The sequence below is a fragment of the Narcine bancroftii genome, chromosome 1, assembly GCF_036971445.1.
Source record: "Narcine bancroftii isolate sNarBan1 chromosome 1, sNarBan1.hap1, whole genome shotgun sequence".
Classification (NCBI taxonomy): domain Eukaryota; kingdom Metazoa; phylum Chordata; class Chondrichthyes; order Torpediniformes; family Narcinidae; genus Narcine; species Narcine bancroftii.
The window spans coordinates 206,250,842-206,277,955 of record NC_091469.1 but is presented as its reverse complement, the minus strand read 5'-3'; the positions used below and the strand labels follow the sequence as shown (position 1 = coordinate 206,277,955).

At 39.8% G+C, this 27,114-nt stretch overlaps 2 protein-coding genes across 11 annotated transcripts in view; one reads left to right on the top strand and one right to left on the bottom strand.

Annotated features, from left to right (window-relative positions):
- cdk5rap2 (CDK5 regulatory subunit associated protein 2) overlaps positions 1 to 11,173 on the top strand; it is a 147,878-nt gene extending 136,705 nt beyond the window's left edge. For 6 of the 8 annotated variants that reach the window (XM_069889403.1, XM_069889391.1, XM_069889364.1 and 3 more), the window contains 5 exons: positions 2,470 to 2,717; positions 4,971 to 5,114; positions 7,200 to 7,338; positions 7,898 to 7,944; positions 10,585 to 11,173. In XM_069889403.1, the coding sequence (XP_069745504.1) occupies positions 2,470 to 2,717; positions 4,971 to 5,114; positions 7,200 to 7,338; positions 7,898 to 7,944; positions 10,585 to 10,626 (620 nt within the window). In that variant the 3' untranslated portion in view covers positions 10,627 to 11,173. Of the gene's footprint in view, positions 1 to 209; positions 1,520 to 2,469; positions 2,718 to 4,970; positions 5,115 to 7,199; positions 7,339 to 7,897; positions 7,945 to 10,584 lie in introns of those variants that run through there. The other 2 variants (XM_069889353.1, XM_069889393.1) reach the window with 2 other exon arrangements.
- Positions 11,174 to 11,961: 788 nt separating this feature from the next.
- LOC138738694 (uncharacterized) overlaps positions 11,962 to 27,114 on the bottom strand; it is a 16,172-nt gene continuing 1,019 nt past the window's right edge. For 2 of the 3 annotated variants that reach the window (XM_069889417.1, XM_069889427.1), the window contains exons 2-8: positions 25,215 to 25,335; positions 17,728 to 17,842; positions 17,311 to 17,456; positions 14,395 to 14,494; positions 13,909 to 14,030; positions 13,010 to 13,252; positions 11,962 to 12,865 (exon numbers count right to left, since the gene is read on the bottom strand). In XM_069889417.1, coding sequence (XP_069745518.1) covers positions 12,759 to 12,865; positions 13,010 to 13,252; positions 13,909 to 14,030; positions 14,395 to 14,494; positions 17,311 to 17,456; positions 17,728 to 17,842; positions 25,215 to 25,335 — 954 coding nt within the window. In that variant the 3' untranslated portion in view covers positions 11,962 to 12,758. Of the gene's footprint in view, positions 12,866 to 13,009; positions 13,253 to 13,908; positions 14,031 to 14,394; positions 14,495 to 17,310; positions 17,457 to 17,727; positions 17,843 to 25,214; positions 25,336 to 26,606; positions 26,672 to 27,114 lie in introns of those variants that run through there. The other variant, XM_069889437.1, reaches the window with a different exon arrangement.

Genomic DNA, 27,114 nt, shown 5'->3' with positions numbered 1-27,114 from the left:
ATATAAAAAAAACTTAAGACAGAAATTAGAACGACTAAAAGGAGATAGGAAGCTGCTTTGGCAGGAAAAATAATAAATCCACAGGGTTTCTATAGGTACATTAAAAGGAGTGAAGGATAAAATTGGACCACTTGAAGATAAGGGGGGGTAGGCTCTATGAGAAGCCAGAAGAGATGGGTGAAATTTTAAATGATTTTTTTCTTCTTCAGTATTCACTAAGGAAAAGAATATTGAGCCAGATGAAGTGAAGAAATATGGTAGGGAGCTTATGGATAATATAAGAATTAATGAGGCAGTAGTGTTGGCTATTTTGAAAAAGATCAAGGGGGATAAATCTCCAGGTCCTGACAAAATAGTGGGGGCGTTGACAGAAATATTTAAAATGTCACTGGTCACGGGGGAAGTGCCAGAGGACTGGAGGGTGGCTCATGATGTTCCGCTGTTCAAAAAAGGATCTGAAAGTAACCTTGGTAATTATAGACCTGTAAGTCTGACGTTGGTGGTTAAATTAATGGAAAGTGTTGTTAGAGATGGTGTATATATAACTATTTGGAAAGACAGGGATTGATTCGGAGTAGTCAGCATGGTTTTGTGCGTGGTAGATAATGTCTAACAAATCTTAGTTTTTCAAGGAAGTTACTAAAATGGTTGATGAGGGGGAGGCGGATGATATTGTCTACTTGGACTTTAATAAGGCTTTTGATAAGATTCCCCATAAGAGGTTAGTAAGGAAGGTGGAAGAATTAGGTATTAATGATGAAGCAGTGAAATGGATTCAGCAATAGTTGCATGGGAGATGCCAGAGAGTAGTGATGGAAAATTGTTTGTCAAATTGGAGGCCGGTGACGAGTGGAGTGCCTCAGGGAGGTGCTGGGTCCACTGCTGTTTGTCGTGTATATTAACGATCTAGATGATTGGCTGACAAATTGGATTAGTAAATTTCCAGATGGCAGTAGTGTGGACAGTGAGGAAGATTATCAAAGCTTGCAGGGTGAAATAGGACAGTTAGAAGAGTGGGCTGGAAGATGGCAGATGGAGTTTAATACTGATAATTGGGAGGTGCAGCATTTTGGTAGGACTAATCAAAACTGGTCATACACATTAAATGGTTGACAATTGAGGAGTGCAATGGAACAAAGGGATTTAGGACTCCTGGTACATAATTCCCTGAAAGTTGAATTACGTGTGGATAGGGTGGTGAAGAAGGCATTTAGTATGTTGGCTTTCATAAATCAGAGTATAGAACACAGGAGTTGGATGTTATGTTGAAATTGTATAAGGCATTGGTGAGGCCGAATTTGGAATACTGTGTGCAGTTTTGGTCGCTGAATTACAGGAAGGGTTTAAACAATATAGAGAGAGTGCAAAGGAGGTTTACGAGAATGTTGCTGGGGTTTCAGGGTTTGAGTTACAGGGAACGGTTGAGCAGGCTGGGATTTTATTCTCTGGCACGTAGAAGGTTGAGGGGTGATTTGATAGAGGTATTCAAAATTATAAGGGGGTCGGATAGAGTCAATGTGGATAGGGTTTTTCCACTGAGAGTGGGGGAGATTCAAACAAGAGGGCATGGATTGAAAGTAAAAGGGGAAAAGTTTAAGGGAGGGTGGTTGGGGTATAATGAACTTCTGGCTGAAGTAGTAGAAGTGAGATCGATGTTAATATTCAAGGAAAAGTTGGATAGGTATATGGACAGGAGAGGTGTGGAGGGTTATGAGCTGAATGCGGGTGAGTGGGACTAGGTAGGAGATGATGTTTGGCATGGACTAGTAGGGCCAAACTGGCCTGTTTCTGTGCTATAAATGGTTATATAATACCTCTTCCCCCACCCACCGATGTTAGACTCTGGCCTATAGTTTCCTGGCTTTTATTTTAAAGGTAGAAAAAAATTACTTTTCCAGGTTACCCCTTTTTGCCATGAATAATATTTCTAGTTAAGCTCCTGTTAATTCAAAGAATACTAGCAACATTGTTATTTTAAACTAATGAACTATCAAAGTAGTTCAATTCCTCACTGGCTCTTCTCCCCCTGCTGCACTTGAAACGATCTGTGCACTCACGGCTGTCAGTGCGGTGGGGCACTCTCCAGTCAATCCTCTTACCATAGGCCTCCTTGCAGCCTCCTGTACAGTTCAGGTCACAATCACCACCTGCATTCACAGGTTGAACCTCCAGTGCTGCCTTTCCTTTCCATGTCCACATACAGCTAAGGAGGGGTTAATTAGGAGGGAAAGAACAGCAATGTTCTGAAATTAATGTTTTTTTTTCTAGATGAAGTACAGTAGCAGAATCACCCAACTGGATAGGCTTCTTATCAAACCAACAGTAAATATTGAAAGTACGAGCTGAAACAGCTCTGTCCACAGATTGTGCTGGTTTGCTGAGAACTTCCAATGTTTTCTGTTTAATTTCAGATTTTCCGCATAGGGTTTTTAATGAAATCATTGTTTCTCTAACCTGCTTCCACATTAGGAATCAAGGCATTGCCAATGGAGGAGTGTGACAGCTCCTCGTATCACAGTGAGAGTTCAGAACTGTCTCACAAACCATCCAAGCTGGTACCAGCTCATCAGATGTGGGCAGACCAGGATGGACAGTATGTACTTGGTCTGCTGGAAGATTACAATGCACTCTGCAGCCAAATTTCTGAGGGCCGCTCTCTGCTCCGTGCAATGGATACGCGACTTGGAAGTTCTGCGTATCACAGTACTGCTACTAAGGTAAAATCTTTGCATTGGTTAACTGAACTCTACTATCCACGCTTTCATACTCATGTTTTGGACTGGTGCAATGAAATTAATGGATTGGTCTGCCTGTTAAATCTTGACACTGAGCTCAAAGAATTCAATAGCCTTTCAACACTAAAACCAATGAAACAAAAGATGAAAATTTGATGTGAGCAAAATCATTTTTATTTGGTTTTCTATTTGATTTTACAATAGTTTTTTTTTAATTGTTCAGTCATTCATACAGCCCACCATATCCAAGCTGACTTTTTTGCCCATCTATGCAGCCTATCAGCCCACATAAGGACCATATCCTTCTTTGCTTTGCTTAGTTAAGTGCTTATCTAAATGCCTCTTAGCTGAGCCAATTGTATCTGATTCCACCATTTCCTTGGCAGCAACTTCCAGATTTCATCCCTCTGAATGCATAAATCACCTTTGAAATGTGCCTTGAACCTCTTGCTTTTGATAAACCTAACATGGAATTAGTAAAAAATATGCAGGTTGTAGATTCGTCAACTTGCAATTTTTTTTCCCCTCCCTGGTCCGCATTCCACAACTGTCTACAGTGCACTTGCTTGTGAATAGTAACTTTTGGTATTGTCAAAGTCACATTGATTTTGGCTTCCAGGAGCTCGATGTACAGCTTCCTTTATCAGCTTCTTCACAAATTCCCTTGCTTTCCACTTCGCCAGATCCGTAGCATTACTGAGCTTGCCTGGCACTCACCGAGCACCTCCAATACCTTTTCAATGCACCTCTGGGCACTGCACAAACATGCTCCCTTTTTCCTGTGTTATTGTTATGAGCCCAGAGGACCCCAAAACCCAGCAGATATTTGCCAAGACAAATGGTTACTTAAACGAGAGTTGCTTTTAATTATCTTTAAACATGAAAACAGAATCACACTTTAGCTTATCACTATTAACTAACCTAACTTAATCCCTTTCTAATTCTAAGCACATGTGTATGTAATGTGTTTGTAAGTTCAGAAAAGTTCTTTGATTCATAGTCTAATCTCACTTCTCATTCCTTCAAGTTCACTAGTTGCAGGCAATTCTTATACTGTGCACAGAATTTAACATTTATGAAGTTCACCAGGCTTTGCTGCTTGAAAGGTAAATGGTTACCGCTCAGGAAGGTTCTTGGATTTCAGAGAGATTTGTTGTTCGCTGGACACTGTAAGGTAAAACATCATGAGATGGGAATGTGTAAGGAGTTACCCTGTACAGGGCTGTAACAAGATGTGAATGCATCCTTGTACTTACAAGATAAAGAGAGACATTGATGGATTGAGAGGCAGGAAGCTAGCAGGGAAAGGATAGCAACAGTTTTAGTCATTGGACAAGTAATGATATGATGATGTTCTAAGCATGTATCCAAGGGTATAAAAAATCACCATTTTGCTGATAACGGCAGAATGCATTCTCCGACTAACATTGTTAGTCGCAAGTGTTACAATCCGGTAATAAAGAACAAAGAACCCTGATTTCGACTCAGTCTGGTGTTTGTCTCACTCATTCATGAACAAAGCAGACCTAACAACACCCACAACTGATTCCTTGTAACCAGCCACTTCAGTGTCTTGCCAAAGAAACTTGCCCCATCAGGGTTTTCCAGATGATAATCCCTTTCTTTCAGATGACCACAGAGTTCCTTTTTGTTTCCCTTATTTCAAGTGAAATATTAGGCCGCCAGTCCTCTCCTCTTGCATGAACCACAAGGGCTTTGACCAGGCTGAACTAAGCACTCACAACCCATCTTGCAAATGGGGTTTTTCCACAAGCTTTCCAGCTTGTCCTGTTCCAGACCCAACTGCTGCTGCTGACTGCAAAACTGCAGAACTGAATTCTCCCTCTCTCTCAGAGAAAAAGCCTGTTTTTCTCTCTATGCTTGCAAAACCACATGACACTCTTAGAACAGCAAGTTCCACTCCAGACAGCCTGCGGCACTGACGAGTTCTTTCATCGATTGCCTTTTTGTAAACAACAATCTATTGGTGAAGTCTTTTGGGCACTCTCCAAAGCTTTTGCAAAGGCTCTTGGTGTCGGACTGTCTAGCATGAGCAGAGCTCCAGTATTTTAAATAAGATCTGTTTTAAAGTGTTTCTATGTGACCTACACTAAAAAACCTGCCCCAATTATCTCCCAAAAACATATCTATAATCTGTCACACCTGCTACTTGGAGGTTTTTTTTAATTGACATCTAATGTATTTGTTTCTCTTTTGCCTCCCCACACCTTCCAGGAACTTGAACCTTTGCTAAAGGACTTGTCTTCAAGTGTAAGCAGCATGCAGCAAGTTCTTGAGGAAGCAGGACGCTTGCTAACTTTCTTCTGGAGGGTGTCTTTGCCCATCCCCACTGCCAGCTCCAGTAGTCCGCTTCAGCAGGTAGAAAGAACATGCTTGTTATAAGCCTTGAAACATACAATATTTGTTAAACATTTTTTTTTGCTGTTGTCATTCATGGAATTATTAACTTTGAGCTACCATATGTAATCCTGCAGGGATGAAAAAGAAATTTGTTCAAAAAGAATTGTACCTGGGTTTAGCAAAGATATTATTTGGGATCAATCAAGAGAAGTTTATTTCTGGCCTTCTCTACATCGGAGAGACTGGGTGCAGAGTGGGAGATCACTTCCCTAAGCATTTTTGCTCTGTCCGCATCAATTGCAGGGATCTCCCAGTGGTCAACCATTTCAATTCTGTGCCCCACCCCCATGATGTCATGTTTGTTCATGGGCTTGGGTACTGTCAAATCAAGGGCACCTGTAAATTCACAGCAACACCTAATATTCCATCTGGGCACACTCCAAAAGGATGGTATTAATGTCGACTTATCAGGTTTCTGCTTGCCTACTCCCTAATCTCCTTCTCTTCCCCAACCCTGTCTTTTTTTACCCTAGCCTTCCACCCTTCCTTATTCTATTCACAGTCATTGCTTCCCCCCACCCCCATTTGCTAGTGTTCCCTCCCTCCCTATCTATTTATTTCCTTCTGTCTCTGGGACTGTGCCCCTCCCCACCACCATTTTGTTCAGGCATCTGCCGACATTTTGCTCATACCTTGAAGGGCTCAAGCCCGAAACATTGGATATGTATCTTTATCTTTGCTGTCTAAAGCACATTGTTTGACCTGCTGAGTTTCTCCAGCTTTGTGTTTTTATTTTAATAGCAATAGTTCATCAACTAATATAGGAAGTGATGAACTTGATCTTTTTAATGGAGGATCTCTGTATTTCTATCCATGACTCATTGCAAGTGCCTCAGTGATGCCAGTTAGTTGGATCACTGAAGAAGACCATTTAGTTGTCTTTCAAATTGCTGCACAACATTCCCTTTTGAATTCACTCCTTGGGGAATGTGGCAATTGCAGGGAAATGATAAACACCGTTCGTTGGTCATTTTCACATTTCTCCCACCTCCAGCCAGAGAATAATTGTATATCGTTTCAAACATTGAGTCCAGCTAGGTTTTCAAAGGAAAAATTGCAGATGCTGAAAATTTGAAATAAAAATATTCTGGAAAAACTCAGCAGGTCAGCCAGCATTTGTGAAGAAAAGCGATAATGTTTCAGATTGATGGAGTTTCGTCAGTGCTAGGGTTTTGAACTTTCCCTAGTGCTGGTGGAAGTCTGATGACCAGAAATATGGCTCTATTTCTCTTTCCACAGATGATACCCAGCCTGCTGAGTGTGTACACCGCACTTTTTATTTTCCTTTTGTTCCCTCATTGATTCATTATGAATAGGTTCAGACCAAAAAACAAATGATAAGGAGTTTATTGTCATACACATTGTATCATTTTCATCAGAAGCCTGGGCCACCGACTCTTGTTAGTTACAGAGGCTTCCAGTGTATGGTGCTGAGTATACTGTACTTCCATTGATTTTGTATCTCTGTGCCTTGTGCGTGCCTATGCATTATGTTTTGGTAGTTGTCAAACCTCACACAGCTTTAATTTGAATGGTTGCAGAAATTGTCTCCCTATTGATTCATATCCAATTCTTAACGAGCTGCTCCCGGGTAGTGCTTTGTACTTAAAATCTTCAGCCTGTTGTATTTCAATCACTGATCCCTTCCTCCATACATGTGCAGTCCTTCCTATTACTAAAATGACCCGACCCCCTTCCAGCAGGGTTTTTTTTTCAGCAGATATGGGATTGGTGGCTTTAAAATATTGGACTAGTATCCAGAGCAGAGGATTCCACTGTAGCAAGACAGTGAAACTGACGGAAGCCAAATGTTGGGGTAAGAGGTTCTCCACGTGGAACCCATGGTCAGTCCATTTACAGAATATGTAAGCAAGGAATAATTTTGTTGATATAACAATGACTTACTTTGATCTGTTTCAGGAGAATTTGGGGGATTTTTCTTGTGAATATTCACAGGATGCAGCAATGTTCTATTGTGTATTCCTTGCTTTCCAGTGGAGAGAACATTGCTCAAAATCATTTGATTATTTTTTGTATTTTCAGGGAAAAATTGTGAAGGATGAGATCTCTCGGCTACGTAAAAAGTTGACAGAGCAAGAGAAGCTTCTATATGGCACAGTTAAACGTCTTCGTTCAACTAACCAGCTGAAGGAGGGCATGGAGAAAGTTATCATTGACCAATGTCAGTATCTGACCAGATTAAGACACTTGTCTGAGCTGTTGTTTCCCTATTGATTCATAGTGTAAATGTCCCTAGTGCAGGGGTGCAATAATAACAAGAGTTATCCAATTCTAAATGAGCTGCTCCCGGGTTGTGCTTTGTACTTAAAATCTTCAGCCTGTTGTATTTCAATCACTGATCCCTTCTTCCATACATGTGTGCTCCTTCCTAATACTAAAATGATCCCCTTTTCAGCAGAATGTTGATATGGGATTGGTGGCTTTAAAATACTGAACTAGTATTCAGAAAGCTAGACTGGGGACCCAGAGCAGAGGATTCCACTGTAGCATTCGGGGAATTCTGTAGCACTGTGTCAATGTTTGACACTAGATCAAGTTTTGTTTCTTCTTTGCCCTAGAACAACAGAGTAATGCTGATTGGCATTGTCACGTGTTCCTTTGGCCACAGCACTTTGTCCCTCCCATCAGAACAATTATCAAACTGTCAGCTGAAGCCCCAATTGTCAGCTGTTTGCTATGTAATATTTAGAGTTAACTTGAATCTGATCTTTTCCTCCTAGTGTCACTAACCCATGATGTATTGAAGAAAGCTAGAGGAAATCTGGAGGTGAGCAGAATCTCTGGCAAATGATTACATTTATCACAGCAAGTTGGACTGAATTTGATAATCATTAGTAAAGTAAGCCCACTGGTCCTTGTTTGAAATTCAGAACACTGGTGTTCCATCAGTGAGATCTAAAGCACTGCAGACCAGCTGACCATGATCCAATACAGATACACGGAGGTTGCGATGTGACTCACCATAAGGGTTGTTTGGTAGTTCATCATTCAATACTGCGCAGGCTGTAGATCACGGAAAAATTGTAACAGGAAAAGATTGAACGAGACATTTATTATCCCATTCTTTAAATGGGATAATATTTGCTCAAGTTGTAGATTTCTGTTTGGAAGATGCAAAGAGTGGAGCTGGAACATTAGGTTTCTGTTACAGTGTGATTCTGCAATCTTCTGGGAGAGTACATTAACCCTAAAGCAAGCACTAAGGCAGATGTGACCTTATGAAGCCCTCATCCTGGTTTTGTTTCTCCACTCCCATTATTATGATGTATTGTTTACACTCAAAAGATCAGCGAAAGTTTGTGCAAATATTGTGGTTTGATGGGTACTGAGACTGCTTTTTATTTTAAATATCAACTTTATTGAATTATTTTATTTACATTCATTTCCTGTATATCGTGCCTCTGCATCAATAGTCACTGGCCGTTTTCCAGTTACCCCAGTACCTTGGGTTAAGATCTGGAGGAGGCCTTGGGACCAATGAATCAATGTAAAATTAATCTACACAGTTCCTCTCCCCACCCTCTCCTCAGCTCAAATATTATCCTTTCAATAATTAATCTCCATTGACATTAAATTCTGTAAATTTAAATATATCAGGTTTAAAATTTTACATTTGTATTAGTATATTTCTCCCATGGGAAATGTGCATTTGCAACTACTTTCCTGGCATCGAGGTAAAATGGATTTGTGTGTTAAATTATTTAAATGCATTGCCATGTTCAGGGATCTAATTGCTATAGTTAGTCATTTATTGCAAAACATTGTTACTTTTTGACATGTAAACCAGTCTACAAACCTGTATTCAATGCCACCTTGCTCCTGTTTGTGTTGACTCTCTGCCGCTTGTTTTTTCATATGAATCAGTACACTTCTGTCAAATTTTATTTGTGTATTCAAACTTGTTTACCTCTTTCCTTTACCTTCACTCTTGTCCTCCATCTGAGATGTCCCAGATGAATCATTACATGGTTTTTGATCTTAAAGGCTTTCCAAAGCAAAGGTTGGTGAAGTGTGGCAGTTGTCTGTAATTGATGCATGCAGCCCGATTCACACTGATAATGTTTGCCTTTTGGAGTTGTTGCATTTGACCCATTTTCTGAAATATCCCTAGCATTGGTTTGTGTTTTGTCTAGGAATGCCATTGTTTGTTCATCTTTGAACTGGCCTAGAATTTGTTCCCTCACTGAATACCCTCCTTTTCCACCTGATCCTTTACCCTTCACTATAGAAATACATTATCAAACTTGTGGAACTGCAATAAGACCCAGTGGTGCCTGAAACTGTCCCACAGCAGAGAATGACGCACCATCTTTGCCAGTGAGATAGGAGAAGTAAACCTGGATGACGAGGGTGAACTGGATAAGAAAAACGGAGTCGAATTAGATGAAGGAAAAATAAAAACTTGTTCTCAAATCTCCCACTAATCTGAAAGAGCAACTTTCCAGGTTATAAACTCTTCAACTTGTGGAAGAGAGGTTGATAGCAGTCATTCATCATTGCAGTCATTAAAAGGCCACATAGATCCCGGCTCCTTTTGCTTAGCTAATGGACCCATAATTAATCCCCAGTGATTTGCAGTGGTTGGGAGAAATCTGTGTCTGTTGGAAGTTGCTGGCCACTTTGCCCAGTAATGGTTTCTAGCAAATCCTGGGTCATTCACTCATGGGCACTGCTGGTGCATAACAGTTATACTTCAAATTACATACTGTTTCGAGTTTCCTGCATTTATGGAAATATTGGTTCCAAAAAATAATCTGTGGGGTTTTCCCTTTTTCTCTTGTATAGATTAAACCCGTTTGCGTTCCTATGATCTGACACTTGTTGTGAAGTTTGAATTGATGGCACATTAACATGTAATTCAATGTCTCTTCTCCACACAATCAACCCACTGAGTCTTTTGTGTGTACCAACTGTTCTTGCCGAATGTAGTGTATCAAAAGCTCCTTAGACTGCACCTTTATCCAGCTGCTTGCTGTATCCTCAAACAAACTCCAAGAAGCTTTGTCAGACCTACTTTTCTATTTCACAAATCCCTATCAGCTTTGCTTGATTGTTCTACAATTTTCTTACCCCTAACACATAGGCATGCGCACTGCACACAGGCATGGTTTTTAGTATTTTACTAGCCTTCAACCAAGTACACCAAACTTCACACCCTCTCAATTTGACACCATCCAGAACCACTCCAGAACCTTCCCTCTCCGAAGGATTTTTTTAAATCCCCAAACTTTCAATTGCTGTTTGTACTGCTAAATATGAAGTGAATATGTGCATTTTCTATTTGTCATGTTAAATACTTTTGTAAAGCTCTGTGGTATTGTGTACAACTTGAATTTTTTTGTGAATTCATGTCTTCATCTTGCTGTTCAAAAAACAATGGCGCAATGAATTATTTCCTCTTTCCAAGCAGACCCAGCCCTCTGAGGTTCTGTCGCTAGATGGGAACTAATCAAATTATTTGATATCAACAATAAGAGGCTCTTGTGAAGACACTTATTCTGCTTCTGGAATTACAGAAAATCTTGAAGTAGCCTCAGTTTACAGGTTAAATTGCTGTTTTGTAAAACAAAAAAGCCTGAAATTAGCTTTTTTGCTGATCCTAAATGTTAAAAGTAGATGGTACGGAGACTTAGAACAGAAAATATTGTAGACTTGGTGTGAAAGTTTTTTAAAAAAAAAGTTGTACAAGTGCTTTTAAAATTATGTAGACTAAAAAAATGTTACTTAATACCTTTGTACATTTACTCAAGTTCAGCAATAATTGTTGTGTAAAAAATCTATTTTGTAAATCTAGCATGTGTTCATACTGTGACTTGAGTGCTGTTGTCCCTTTTCTGGTACTGCCTTGGCCTTGAATTTGAATCCTCTCAAAATTCAATGTTTTTTTTATTGTAAAATATGTGGAAATTCCACAAAGTGAAAGGGAGCTGCCGTGCTGTACATTTTACTGGAATGTATGGGTCTGGTTTATTTTTAAAATGCATTTTATACCATTACTGAATTTGTTGTCCAGTTTTTTAAAAAAACTTTTGTTCCCTAGTTGTGGAAAGTGTTTCTTGACATTCTCCAGAATCTAGTTAAAGCCAGTTGGTGTTCCAACACATAGGAGTAGATAAAATGAGCCCATGAACAGCGTCAATAGTTTCTGTCTCCTTTGGATTTGCCAAAACTTTAACAGATGGCTTTGGTTATGTGGAAGGGATTTAGTCAGTACAGAAATTCCATTGTGTGTTTGTGAACAATGGTTCTGATGGGTGTACAAGTTGGTAAGACAACATTGGAATACTGTGTGCAACTCTAGTTGCCCAGCTCTATGAAAGATGTTAAGACTGGAGGGAGAGGCTGGGTATAAACAATCCTTTTAAGAATATGACAGCTGTTGTTAAGAAATATTCTTGAACCTAGAGGCCTGGATAAAGTGAAAGCTTCATTTTTCTCTTCCCCCCCACCCCAGGGTAGACTATTCCAAAATGGAAAGATTTAAGGACCTGAGAGGCAACTTTTCCTACTGTGGATGGTAATTATATGGAACAAGTTGCTAGCAGAACCTGAAGTGGGTACAATTACAATGTTCAAAAGACATTTGGACAGGTTTGTGGATAGGAGAAGGCTTAGGATGATATGGACCAAATAAGACTTGCCCAGAACGCCACTTTGGTCATCATGGACAAGTTGGGCCAGTTTCATTCTGCATGACTGTCCAACATTTAAGTATATGAACAGGAAATTCACTTAATCCTAGAAACAAAGATTCCATTTAAATTCTATTGACAACCATGAGAGCTTGTTCCATTTGTCTTGTTTATTATCAGTGAGCAGAAATTATGCATGAACATCAATAATTATGCCTAGTTTGATATTGCACAACTGTCTATCAAGTGGCACTGTTCAGTTTGATTCAAATTCAGAGATATTACAATCTGCACATTTTACACTGTTTAACAGAAGGCTCCAAATTCCACCTGAAATTATGTACAAGTCCTGAGGATTTATTCATCTGACTGTGCTCTGTTACACTTAAAACTCCGAGTTTCCTCACCATGTTGATCTTAAATAGGGGTGGTGATTATGTGTGAGAGCCCATAACTGTGGTCAGAAGTATTTGGCCTCTGACAAAAGCCTGCAGTTGGGAGCATTCATTAGGCTTTAAACAATGAGCTCACAGGGAAATCAACAATTCTACCTGATTACCTCCCATTAGAAAAAGTTGTATGAGCTTAGAATGTGCCAATTGTTTCACCAAAATAAGCAATACTCATTATCGAGCCTGAACAGCAAGAAATCAAATAAATTCGAAGTAGTTCTTTACATCTTACATTTTGAAAACTATTTTATAAAACTTGGTCTATTGTACTAAAAGGCCTTTTTGTTCACCTTTACAGTAATATCCCACATCTAACAATCTGCACATTAGTTTTTTTTTTAAAATCACACTTTCTATTCTCTGCATTGCTATTTTAACAAGCAACTATTGATTAATTCAAGCCAAATAGTTAATATTGCAGGGACTTGAGCTTCGTCCGCTCGCTTGTAAAAAAAAATACACACAACTGATGTGCCTACTTCTAAATCAAACCTCCATCAGCTACCTTCCAATGCTGCAGCTGCAACCTGTATTTTCTCATCCAATTGTTTTGGGGATTTCAGCAGCTGCACCAAGTTGTTGTTAGGCATCTCAAGCAGCATTCCTAGAAACAATGGCAAAGGTATTAATGTTATTAGACCAACTTGTACTCTTGACAAAATCTTAACAGTCAGGAATCACCACTCCACACTGACCCCTGCCAAGGATAACTTGGTAACTTTAAAGAAGCATCTTCAACCCTGTGTACCTGTTATCTGGCTGGAGTGCTGACTGTATTTTGTATTGTTGATGTAACAATACAATTCCTCTCCTAGAGTCTCAGTTTCATTGTCCAGGTCACTTCCATCCTCATTATTCAGATCAGAATCCAAATATCTTCCAACGGCTCCCCGTGGAAGTGCAGCCTGGGCTCTTTCGACAGCACCTTTCAAAGCAAAGCTGTCACTCAGCAACATCTCAATGGCCGAAGGATCCAATTCCAGAAGCATTCCTAAAACAGTTTCACATCACAAGTACATAAAACCAATTCCTCTTGACGCCAAGTACACATACAGCTTACTTGCACTAAAAATGAAGATATAGTTCCGGAGTACAGAAGCATCCCATTTAGAATCGAGTGCTGTTTTGTTTAATTTAAGCTAAGCTCATCCCATTTGCAATCAGTCCACATCCCTCTAAACCCTTTCTATCCACATACCTGTTTAAATATTACAGTTGTCTGTGTTTTAACCAGCTCAGTAAGGTGGTCCCACGTATTCACTACCCCTTAATCTTTCCCATCACCCCTTTTAAAACTATGCTCTTTAGTTCTGGATTCCTCTACCCTGGGAAAGCCTTTGACCATTTACCTTATCTGCTGCTCAAACCTGTAAAGTCCCCATCTCTCCTTATAATTCAAATCTACCAGTCCTGTCAACATGAATATTTTCTGCTGCTTTTCCAGGTTAATATATTTCCTACATCTGGGTGACCAAAACTGCACAGTAGTACTTCAAATGTGGTCTCACCAACATCTTATACAGTTGTAATATGATCTGCACTCAAGGTAGAATATGATGTGATCCATGTTCCTGTCAGCAGATCCTTTTGTTCAGAAGTCATATTGTAGTTAGCTACAGGAAGATTTAATAAAGGGGTATGTCTCACCAGTAATGCAAGTGCAGTTCTGTGGATCAATATTTTCCACCTGTTCAAAAATCTTCTCTCCAAGTCTCTCCTTCACATCGTTGAAGTCCAAATCAGATGTGCTTGTCTCATGAGGCAATTCTCTGAGGGGGTGAGAAACACTGAACTTTACAAGTGTGGCACAGATACTCTGCAAGCTTCTTACTCGTACATCATCACAATAAATTAAACAAAACAACACTATATACACGTTACACAAAGTTGTTTTCTGAAGACTGCTTCAGCTCATTGGGTCAAAGCATTTTGAATGCAGAGCTCCCTTTTCATTCTCCTGCAAACCACAGTTTTAAAGTGAAAGCGTCTCCCCCATGGAGCAGCCACATCTTACAGATTTAATACACACGTAAGCAGGAGCTTTTGAGGACACTATCGCAGGAATCTAATTTAAACTATTAACAAGGCATTAAATATTCCTAATACTGTTTGCAACACACAAACACAACTCACTGCTCAAGTGCTCGCTGGGCAACATTAACATTTTGTTCCAACAGCTCCGGGTTGCTCACCAACTTCTTTATTTCATCCCTTCCCACTTCCAGCAGCATTCCTGTAAAGATCCACACATTAACCCAACAGGCAGCACAAACAACAGAATGTAAACATGTTAGTTTGCCCTAATGACCTCCTCCTGATTGCTTGCACTGATGAAGGAACTAACCACAGACCAGCCCCACTCAAGACAGTGGGAAGCACACAAAAGGTCTCCAGAGTTTCGCTATTCACTCTGCAAGTTCTCCCTGGGTTTAACTTCTCAAAATCCAACACCACACTTGCCCAAGTAAAATTATTTCTGCCACTCCTTGGCCCAATTTTCTCGATGATTTAGATCCTGTTGTAATATTAGACAATCTTTACTGTCCACTACACCATTCATTTGGGTGTCATTCACAAACTTAAATAATATAGACGAACAGGAGTGGATCCAGCACCAACCCCTCCAGTCTGAGAAATAGCTCTCCATTACCCCTTTTGACTCCTATTAATTAGCTCACTCTGGATCCATCCACATTTATACTGGAATATAAAACCCAGCACCAACCCCTCCAGTCTGAGAAATAGCTCTCCACTACCCCTTTTGACTCCTATTAATTAGCTCACTCTGGATCCATCCACATTTATACTGGAATATAAAACCCAGCACCAACCCCTCCAGTCTGAGAAATAGCTCTCCACTACCCCTTTTGACTCCTATTAATTAGCTCACTCTGGATCCATCCACATTTATACTGGAATATAAAACCTGTACTCTTCGGGCCTTTTGGTCCACAATTTCTGAGCTGACCGTGAAGCCAATTTATCCCTCCATTCCCCATCTGTACAGGTGCCTATCAAAATGCTAATTAACTTTTCCTCCAGTATCTACATATTGTGGAGGACACCTGGGGATCTCTGCTGTCACACCCACCTGAGAGGGCAGTTTAAAGTTCTATCAGAAAGATCTCGCCTGCGGTTCAGCACGTCCTTTGTATCATATTGGATAAGAGGTCTGTGTTGTCTTGTGCTCAGGAGACTTAATGTGGAAATCTCTTCCCTATCCCCAGTTAAACAGAAGGGGGAACATTAGAACCTCAAACCATTTTGTTCTAAATTAATCAAGATTTGGTAACTCCTGACTGATGCAAGTTAACTATTCAAGGACATCAGCAGACTAATAAATCTCAGCCCATACCTTGGAGACCAACACAAATTCATAATGAACCAACAGAGCATAATGCAGGAGGGGCTGTCAGGAGCTAATTGTACAGCTCGTCAAGTACACACACCAGGGGATAAAGGGTGGAGGTGCGAACACCAGCTCTGCAGTCAAAGAGTCCATCTGGTCAGCCTACTGTAGAAATGTCTCGACCCAGACACTTTTATGATGAAGGTAATTGCAGTGTACCACAGACTGCTGAGAAAGAACAGTGATTTATAACAGCAGGACGAGTATTAGTAACAGTTGCAAAAGCTCAGTTATTTGGCACTTCATTATCGGACCTGCCCTGTAAGAGACAGAGTTGATAGGATTTTATGGCTATGCCACCAAGTCACAGCAGAGAGTGGGTTAATACTTCCTGCTCATAGACTCATACAGCTGAGGAACAGACTACTCAGCCCATCATGTCTGTGCTGACCTTTTAGTTTATCTACACCAGGGGTGGACAACTTTTAATTTAGACATACAGCAAGGTAATAATCAGTTTTGGTCAACAAGTATGTACTGCCCAATTAACCTACACTCTGGCGGAGCAGGCTCGATGGGCCATTTTTGGCCTACTCCTGTTCCTACTTCCTATGTAACACATGGGCCGAAATGGCCTGTTACTGTGCTGTTTGTCTAAATTAAAAATTAAAAGGTTGCCCACCCCTGATCTATATCAATCCTATTTGTCCACATTAGGAGCATATCTTCAATGTGTTGTCTATTCAAAGTATCTCTTAAACTCAGTAATTCTATCTGCCTCTATCGCCTCCTCTGGCAATAGGTTCCAGATGACACCCATTGTATACCAAATGTTTCATCTCCCTCTCAACTTAAACTTAAAATCTTTTGTTTCTAATAATCCTAACAATGGCAGAAATTCTGACTACCCTATCTACTCCTTATAATCTTATACCTCTATCAAGTCATCCATCATCTTCCTCTCCAGGGAAAACACACCTGCTATCCAGGTTTCTTTCCATTACTGAGCTCTCCCAATTCAGGCCACACCCTGGTGAAGCTCCTCTTCACTCTCTCCAGTGCAATCACATCAACCTGACAGGGACCAGAACAGAGTGCAGTTACCAGTGTTTTGTAAAGTTACCACGCCATATCCTAACCTTTTTATTCTCTGCTCCAACCTATGAACACAGGTTCACTATATGCCTTCTTCAACACCTTATCTGGGTTCCCACTTACTGGGAACTGTGGATTGGGACCACAAAGTTTCTTTGTTCAAAAACATTCCTTGGTACCTGAATGCTTCGCCCTTATTTGACCCCAAAATAAATCGCCTCTTGTTTTTCAGGATTAAAACCCACCTGCCAATGTGCCATTCAATCCTTCTTTGCTATTCACACCACCACCAAACTTTGTCTTCCATAAAATTACTAAACAACCCCTGATAGTCACAATTAAACTGTTTATATACATCACAAATAGCAAAAATCCCAGCACTGATACCTGCAGTACACCAAACTTTCAAAAAGAAAAGCACCCACCACCTTTCCCTGTTGTCAACTAGCCAACTCGCCTTGAATCCCACAATGTGACCTTCCAGATCCAGCCTGTCATCTTGTCAAATGCCTTATTCTAGTCCATTATGCCTTCAGCAATCATTTTAGATACTATAACCTGAAAATATTTTGTAACCTTAAAGCAAGCCTTTTTGGCCATCTAACCTGTTATTTTTTCACTGTGCCCAGTATTGTGAAGGTCCACCAAATCATACAGCTGATCACCTAACGAATCTGTAGAATCAGAATCCGTATCGTCCTCCACAGTTTTAAACAAACTGGAAGTCAAACAAAATGCTTTTTCTCTGGCACTGAAATTAACAAGTAGAAAACATTAATCCGTTTGAAATTAAAATCGGTTGGTCGACATGCATACATTCCCTAAAAAAACTTTCATTCCGCGCAAACCAGATAATTCAGTAATCATCTGGCAGCCAGTAACAGACCATGGTCTATCTCACACTACATAATATTGTGTTAGCACTTCTTAATTAAAACTTGTAAGAAAAATACTTAGACATAAGATTATGTAATAATTTTCTTTATACGTAACATCCAACATAGATTTAATTGATGTCTTGCCATTTCTCTGTGGAATTCTGAAGTGTAATCAGTGCTTTCTGAAGTCCAGCAGACAGCAGTTTGTCGTCATGTACCATCTGATCGAGCACAAGGACTGGGAGTTCCAGCAACATCCCTGCAAAGGGCCCAAAAAAAAATCTCGTCGTTATTGCTTATTTTATTAGATCTATAGAACCATTAGGATAAATTAATCAAATAATCATCAGATTCTTATTTTATACCCAAATATTGAAAATATTAATGTAGTCCATTAGCATTGCCAAAATCTTGAACACTTTTTCATAACATCTCCACCATCAACTGAAATATCCCAAATGAAGATATTCATACTGGTCAACATCTTGGTAAAGATTATTGAAAGGTTGACAGTTCTATTCATTGGCTCAGATTCTGCCTTCATTCTTCCTTGTTCTCAGATTGCATCCACTCACCTCCTCCAATGGCATTTTCCATAGCTTTTCTGAAACTCTCTGCATGGGATGTTGTTACTGAAGATAGTTGGTTGGAGCAAAAGTGCTCCAACCAACTATCTTCATTTCCAACATCCCATGCACACACTGCAGATGCTAATAATCCAAAATTACCTAGAATACGCTGAAAACATTGAGGTAATATTTTCAGCAATATTAACTATTTTATTCATATGAACTCATTTTTGTACTTCTGCTCTTTTTGAACCAGTCTGCCAATCCTCTGCATAAGGCCTTTGTACATACATACGTACGCTCAATTTCCTCACATTTCTGCTGGGCTGCAGGAAAAAGAATATCTGGGTTGTATGTGATGTCATGGAAGTACTCCAAATATTTCCTTGAAACCTGCACCTATGCCTATTCGCTGACTGCCCAACCACAGCACAATGGACCCAACCACATCTGAGAGTTTTCATCAATTGTCAAAAGTCACAAACACCAGGCTAGAGATTACCGGGATAATTAAAATACAGTATGTGTAACAATGGGGAATCCAGGGGCCTGGATTTAATGCTTAACTTAAGCAATGTGTGAGGAGTCACGTGATGGAGTAGTGGGCGGTAGGGAAATACCAGCCCTCTCCAGAAAAGAAGAAATAAAGTGAAGAAAATACAAAGTTCAAGAAACACAAAACATAACAAATAAAAGATAAAGTGGTAGAGAAAAAGAAAATGGCACCCAAGAAGGAAAAAGTAAAAACAACGGGGAAAAAAAGAAGAAAAGATGCCAGAAGAGAAAGGAGAAGGCCTTACCTGCATGAAGAAACAGGGAGCAGTTGTGAAGAGAGCCCGTTCTCCGAGGTTGGTGACGACCCCGACTGCTGGACTGCAAAAATGGCTCTCTGAGCCAAACAAAAGCATGCAGTGCACTCACTAAGGAAAAAGAGAACACCGACGGGAGGGGGGCCTAGCTGAGGAGCGAGCAAACACAGCGCGACTAGCTGAGGGATGCCCGACACCAGGGCTCTCAGCTGGAAGAGAAAAGCGACAGGAAAGGGAGTGATAGGAAAGAAGAACAGCAAAAGGAGGCCCAACAGATGACTAGCCCAGAAGAAGAGGACCAATAGATGACTAGCCCAGAAGAAGAGGACCAACAGCAAAAAGCCAAGCAAGAAGCCCAGCAAAGTGAGGCAAGCAACTCAATAAGTAAGTCAGAAGAGACACAAACACAGGTGCAGACACAGAGGAAGAAGACCAAGATCTCCATAGAGAAATAGAAGATAAAACAGATGGACATAATATAGATTTTTAAAAATTTCAAGAACAAGTGAGAGCATTAAAATGGTTGACATTAGAATTTAGTGAAATGAAAAGAAAAATGAAAAGTACAGAAGCTGATCATGACAGAAATGGGGAAAAGATTAGAAAATGTGAAAGAACGAGAAACGGCCGTAGAAATGGAAGTGAATGACTGAAGAAGAAAATTGGAAGAAAATGACAAAAAAAGTTAAAGACTCGCAAGAGTTGTTAGCTCAGAAGATTGATATAATGGAAAATTATAGTAGACGAAACAACATAAAGATAGTGGGCCTAAAGGAAGATGAAGAAGGCACAAACATGAAAGAAATTATAAAAGAATGGATCCCAAAGGTCCTGGGAATGACAGAAATACAGGAAGGAATGGAAATAGAAAGGGCACGCTGAACACTAGCTCCGAAACCACAGACACAGCAAAAACCATGATCTGTTTTAGTAAAATTTCTGAGATATACGACAAGAGAAAATATACTGGAGAGGGCAAGGAATAAAATTAGAGAAGACAAAAAACCATTGGAATATAAGGGTCAAAAAACATTTTTTTACCTAGACACAAGTTTTGAACTCTTAAAGAAGAGGAAGGAGTTTAATACAGCAAAATCGATCCTGTGGAAAAAAAAGTTATAAATTTATGTTAAGATATCCAGCTGTGCTTAAAATTTTTATCCCTGGGGAACAAAACAGACTGTTCTCGGATCCGGAGGAAGCATGAGAATTTGCAGAATGCCTGCAGGACAGAAGGAGAAATGAAGAGATGTAACAAGAACGAAGAATGATGATAAAATATATATAAAGATGTAAAAATAATGTATAAAAACTAAAGAAGGGAAAAAGGGAAGAAAGGAAATAAGGGGAAAAAAGAGGGTGAGCTTTGTTATATGTGAAGAAAAAAGTATTTTCTGGAGGGGGTTCGGTGGGAGAGAATAACCGTCACTGCGAAATCAGTTGACGCTTGCGAGCGGGTTTGCAATCCAAATGGAGAGGGGAGTTGTGGTTGCCTGGCAAGTGATAAGGGCCAACTCAGGGGGGGGGGGGGGGGGCATTTGGGGTTAAGGGAATATTAAATGTGGGAGTTGTTGTTTTAAAAGTGTTGTCATACATTGAGTTCAAAAGGGGAAAACTGAGAGATGAAAATGGGGAAAAGGGGGATGGTGGTGGTGAGGAAGCGGAAATGAGGTGTAAACAGGATATGAGATGGCCATATTAAGCTATATGACTATAAATATTAATGGAATACATGACCGAATTAAACGAAAAAGAAAAAAAATTTCTAAGAAAAAAAATAGACATAGCATTTGTGCAGGAAATGCGTCTAATTGAAGTGTAACATAATAAATTAAGGAGAGACTGGGTAGGGCACGTAGCGGCAGCATCATATAATTCAAAAGCCAGAGGCGTAGCTATATTAATTAATAAAAATTTAGCAATCAAAATAGAGGAAATAACAGATCCAGCAGGGAGGTATGTAATGATAAAGTGTCAGATATACTCAGAATTTGATCAATATATATGCACCTAATGAAGAGGATCAAAAGTTTATGCAAGATATATTTTTGCAGATTGTAAATACGCAGAATATATTGATAGGAGGGGATTTTAACCTTAATTTGGATCCAATGTTGGATAAAACTGGACAAAAGACTAGCAGAAAGAATAAAGTGGCCAAATTTATGGTTAAATCAATGCAGGAAATGAAACTTATGGATATATGGAGGAGGCAGCACCCAAAGAAGAAGGAATACTCATATTATTCGAGTAGGCATAAAACATACTCAAGATTGATATGTTTTTGTTGTCAGCCCATATTCAAGGGAGAGTTAGGAAAACTGAATATAAAGCTAGATTGCCATCTAATCATTCTCCTGTTATTAACAATAGAACTGAAGGACATCCCACCAAGAACATATAAATGGAGGTTAAACTCCATGCTACTTAAAAGGCAGGAATTTATAGAATTTATTGAATGCCAAATTAAAACATATTTTGAAATAAACACAGGATCAGTGAAAGACAAATTTATATTATGGGATGCAATGAAAGCCTTCATTAGAGGGCAGATAATAAGTTATGTAGCTAAGTTGAAAAAGGACTACAATCGGGAAATAGAACAGTTGAAAAGGGAGATAGTAAGTACAGAAAAAGAATGAGCAACAAGGGATGATATAACAAAAAGAGAATTGGTGGACAAAAAAAAAAACGAAACATTACAAACATATAAGGAGAAGAACATAATGAAAATAAAGCAAAAGTATTATGAACTAGGAGAAAAAACACACAACATATTAGCCTGGCAACATAACAGAACAAGCTAAAAGAATTGTATTGGCATCAAGGAAAAAGGTCAAACAAATTACATATAATCCAATGGAGATTAATGAGAACTTTAAGGAATTTTATGAACAATTATACCAAACTGAGAACGAGGGGAAAGATGTTAAAATAGAAGAGTTTTTAGCTAAAATTTAACTGCCAAAATTGCAAGAAGTGGAGCAAAACAAACTGATAAAACCATTTGAAACAGAGGAAGTACAGGATATATTAAAAAAGTTGCCGAACAATAAAACGCCTGGAGAGGATGGATTCCCAATAGAATTCTATAAAACATTTAAAGAGTTATTAATTCCTCCTCTCCTGGAAGTAATGAACCAGATAGAAGAAACACAAAACTTGCCAGATTCATGTAAGACAGCAATAATTACAGTAATACTAAAGACGGGGAAGGATCCACTAACACCAGCATTGTATAGACCAATATCTCTACTTAATTCAGATTAGAAGATAATAGCAAAATTATTAGCAAACAGATTGGCTGACTGTGTCCCCAAAATAGTAAAACAAGAGCAAACTGGATATATTAAGAAAAGACGAACAGCGGATAATCTCTGTAAATTTATTAATCTACTTCATGCAGTTCAAGGAAATAAGAAGCCAACAATGGCTTTTGGTTTAGAAGCCTTTGACAGGGTAGAATGGAATTATTTATTCAAAATATTACAGAGGTTCAATCTACCAGAAAAATATATTAATTGGATTAAAGCATATATATAATGGACCATTGACGAAGGTAACAGTATATGGATATGTATCAAACCAATTTAAATTAAGTAGGTCAACTAGGCAGGGATGTCCACTATCTCCCTCACTGTTCGCTTTAGCAATTGAACCATTGGCAGAACTGATAAGAAAAGAAAAGGGATAAAAATAAAGGAGAAGGAGTATAAAATCAGTTTATTTGCAGATGACATTATAGTATACTTAACAGAACCAGAAATATCAATAAAAGAACTACATAAGAAATTGAAGGAATATGGAGAAATATTGGGGTACATGATCAGCACAAATAAAAGTGAAGTGATGCCAATGAGTAATGCGGATTATACAGAATTTTAAAAAGAATCACCATTTAAATGGCAAGCACAAGCAATCCGATACCTAGGTATTAGGTTAGATAATAATTTAAGTCACTTGTACAAATTAAATTATCAGCCACTAATAAAGAAATTGCAGGAAGACTTAGAACATTGGAAAGAATTACCACTAACGTTGATAGGGAGGGTAAATTGCATTAAAATGAATGTCTTCCCAAGGATACAATACTTATTTCAATCGTTACCAATTCCCCTGACAGAGAAATTCTTTAATGAACTAAAGAGAATAATAAGGATATTTTTATGGAAAGGGGGGGAAACCGAGGATAGCATTAGATAAATTAACAGAGAGGTACAACCAAGGTGGTTTGCAGTTAACAAACTTTAAAAATTATTATAGAGCAACACAATTAAGGTATTTATCAGATTTTTATCAGACAAGGGAAAAACCAGATTGGACTAAGACAGAGCTAGATAAAATAGGGGAGAAGGTATCGGAACATGTACTTTATAAGTGGGATGAAAAGCTGATACGATATAAAAGCTCAGCAGTATTGCATCATTTATTCAATATATGGAAGATCCATTTAGAAAGGAAAAAAACAAATTACCAACTACCAAAATTATTATTGACGCAAAATCAGCTAATCCCTTTTACAATACATAACCTTTCCTTTAGAGAATGGGAGAGAAAAGGAATTAAAAGAATACAAAATTGTTTTTTGGGAAATAATTCATTAACATTTGAACAATTGAAGTACAAATATGGAATAACTCATAGTACAATGTTTGCATACCACCAACTGAAAGCCTACTTAAAGGATAAACTGGGAAACCGACTGATATTACCAGAAGGAAGCAGCTTTGAATATGTGATTACAGAAACAATGATAATAAAAAGATTTATAACGAACATGTACATTAAGCTGAAAGAGAAGGAAAATGATGAAATAAGCTATAAACCCAAACAAAGGTTGGAAAAAGATTTAAACATAAAGATAAAAAATGTAACATGGGAAAAGTTATGCTCTGGAACTATGAAGAATATAATAAACACAAGATTACGTATGATACAGTATAATTGGTTACACATATTATATATCACAACTCAAAAGTTAAAAAAAAAGAATCCAACATTATCAGATAGTGATAATGTTTTCGCTGTAAGAAGGAAATGGGAACAACAGTACATGCAATTTTGGCATGTGAGAAAGTGAAAAAGTTTTGGGAAGATCTAAATCAGGTATTAAATAAAATCACAAAAAGCAACATACCAAAAAATCCAGAGATCTTTCTTCTAAGTAATACAAGAAGTAAAGAATTTGGCCTCAAACTGGAAGAAGTGCAAAAAAGATTTATTATGATAGCCTTAGTTGTAGCAAAAAAATGCACAATGTCAACTTGGAAATCAGAAGAGAGCCTGAGAGTACAGCAATGGTACATGGAAATGAATAAATGTATTCCATTGGAAAAAATAACATATAATTTTAAAAATAAAGTCACATTATTTGAACAAATTTTGGAACCGTACACGAAACATAACAGAGACTTGCCTCAGACCTCCACCCCCTAAAATGATAAGATGACAAAATGACTTGATCCAGTGTGTAAAAGTAGATGACACAATTTTCTTGTTTATTTTCATTGTGTGATGACATTATTTAATGGTTTTATTGTATTGTATATATTGAATGTTTAATGGGTTTGGAGGGGGGTGGGAAGGGGGGAGGAAAGGTAGGGAGGGAAAAGGGGAGAAAATGCCACTGTGTATATTTAAGAGGTAAATGTTTGTATGTATTTTGATTGATATGGTTCATAGTGTGAAAAATAAAAAAATTAATAACAATATTTTAAAAAACTTAAGCAATGTGTCACAATCAACTCCAATGAATTGTCACTCACCTTACTGTGGTTTACTGACCATGGTTTATGTCAGAAGCAGTGGAGGCAAGTAATAAGTACAATACTTAAGACACTTGGTCAGGAGTATACATAGGAATTGTTTGGAAGGACTGGGGCCAAACACAGGCAAATGGAACCAATTTAGATAGGATACTTGGCAGACATGGAGGGATTGGCCAATGGTGTCGATTTGCCTGTACTGAGATCTGGAGTAGATGGGTGACTACACCCTGTGAATGACTGCCATACATCAGTGTTGATGAATCTAGGCAGCAGGAGCTGAAGCACTGGAGCCAGGAGAGCAAGGTGCAGGAGATACAGTTTGACACCTGTCTCCATGACAACTACCAGTGGTCCATCACCATAGCAAACCCATCCAGTGTTGAGGACCTTCTCCCTCTGCCATGGAACAAACCAGGAGCATGTGGTGGACGAGGAGTCCAATATCTCCTGGGCTTTCAGTTGAGGTGGGCCTGGGGCCACTGTACCTGTCAGCTTCACTGCCAGCTCCGGGTATCGCAGTCTTATCACCTGGTGCAGTTTCTCCCCCAGGATATCCCGGCGTGCCATTGTTTCCAGGCTGGAGACTAGTGCTGTAGGGCCCATCCACTGGGGAAAAAAATTAAACAGGTGGCACAGTTAGAGTAGCAATTACTGTGTCCTAGGTTTAAATCTGCTACTGACTGGAAGGAGTTTACATATTCTCCCTGTTCTGTGTGGGTTTCCCTCCCATCCTTCAAAACATATGGAGATTGTAGGTTAATTAGTGCATTTGGGAGGCATGGATTCTTGGGCCAGATGAGTCTTTTACCATGCTGTATGTCTAAATTGCAGATGCTGGGCTCAAGTGCAGCACAAAAAGTGCTGGAGAAACACAGCAGGTTGTGCAGCATCCATAGGAAGCACCGAGTAACCAGTTTTGGGCCTGAGCCTCAGGAACGTGGTAAAACAGATCGATGCCTGAACAAAAAGGTGGGGAGAGGTGAAAGAGGAAGGGGCAAAGAGAGAAGCACAGACTAGCAGGCAAGAGGTTATGGTTGGTAGGGAAGAAGATGAGAAGTGGTAGGAGAAGAGCAGAGGGCTAAGAAGGGTCACTCTCTGATGGAAGGGGGTGAAGAGTCGGAGGAAGGCAAAACATTTTAATTCCACATCCCACTGACACACCAGCATATCTGACCAAGGCCTCATGTACTGCCAATTTGACACAACCCACAAAATGGAGCAACATCTAATGTTACATTTGGTCACTCTCCAATCAGACAGCATTAATATCAAAAGAAAACATGAAAATCTGCAGACACCATGTTGAAGTAAAAACACACAAAGCTGGAGAAACTCAGCAGGTCAAGCAGGGTTCTTTATATAGCAAAGGTATATTGATGTTTCAGGCTTGGGCCCTGGCAGGAGGTGATAGGTGGAGAAGGAAGGGAGGGGATAGCAGAGATCAAGGGGAGACAGGATGGCTAGGTGAAGGGAGAGGGAAGGAAGGGAGCGGGACTGGAAGGGGGAGGAGGAAGCAGCTAGGGGGAGGAGGAAGCAGCTAGGGGGAGGAGGAAGCAGGTTGGCAGAAACCAGAAACATTGATGTTAATGTCATCTGGCTGGAGAGTGCCCAGACATCAAATCAGGTGTTGTTCCTCCAATTTACAGGTGGTCTTGGTGGGACAGTGCTAAGGTCATGAACAGACATGTGAGTATGGGAGTGTGAGCATTAATGCTGTATCAAGTCCTCCCCAGTTTCTCTTTCTTTTGCCAACCCTGTCCACGACCCCTTTCCTTCCCTCTCCAATGGGAGCTAAACTTAACCTTCTCCCCCTTCACTTCTCTGATACTTTTTCTCATTCCCCACCCCACCCCCCAAATTTAGAAACCACTGATTACCTCTAAAGTTACCCTTTACATCTTATGGATGCTGTATGAGGTGCTGAGCTTCTCCATCACTTTGTATACTACTCCCTCTCGCAGCCTCCCTCCCCATCCTACCCCTCCTCCAGCTCATTTCCTCCCCTCCGCCTTCCCTGGCTCACTTCACCCTTCCCCCCCCCCATTTCGTCTCCCCACTCTCCATTACCCCCTTTTGTCTTCCACTCCCCGCCTCAGCTCCCCTTCTTTATTCTCCCTTCCTCAGCATATCTCCTCTCATCACCCCCTCCTCTTTCTCCTCCTCCTCCCCCAACATCCTGGCTCACCCCCTCCCCTCCCCTCCCCTCCCTCCCCTCCCCTCCCTCCCCTCCCCTCCCTCCCCTCCCCTCCCTCCCCTCCCCAACACCCTGGCTCATCCCCCCTCCCCTCCCCTCCCCTCCCCAACACCCTGGCTCATCCCCCCCTCCCCTCCCCTCCCCAACATCCTGGCTCATCCCCCCCCTCCCCTCCCCTCCCCAACATCCTG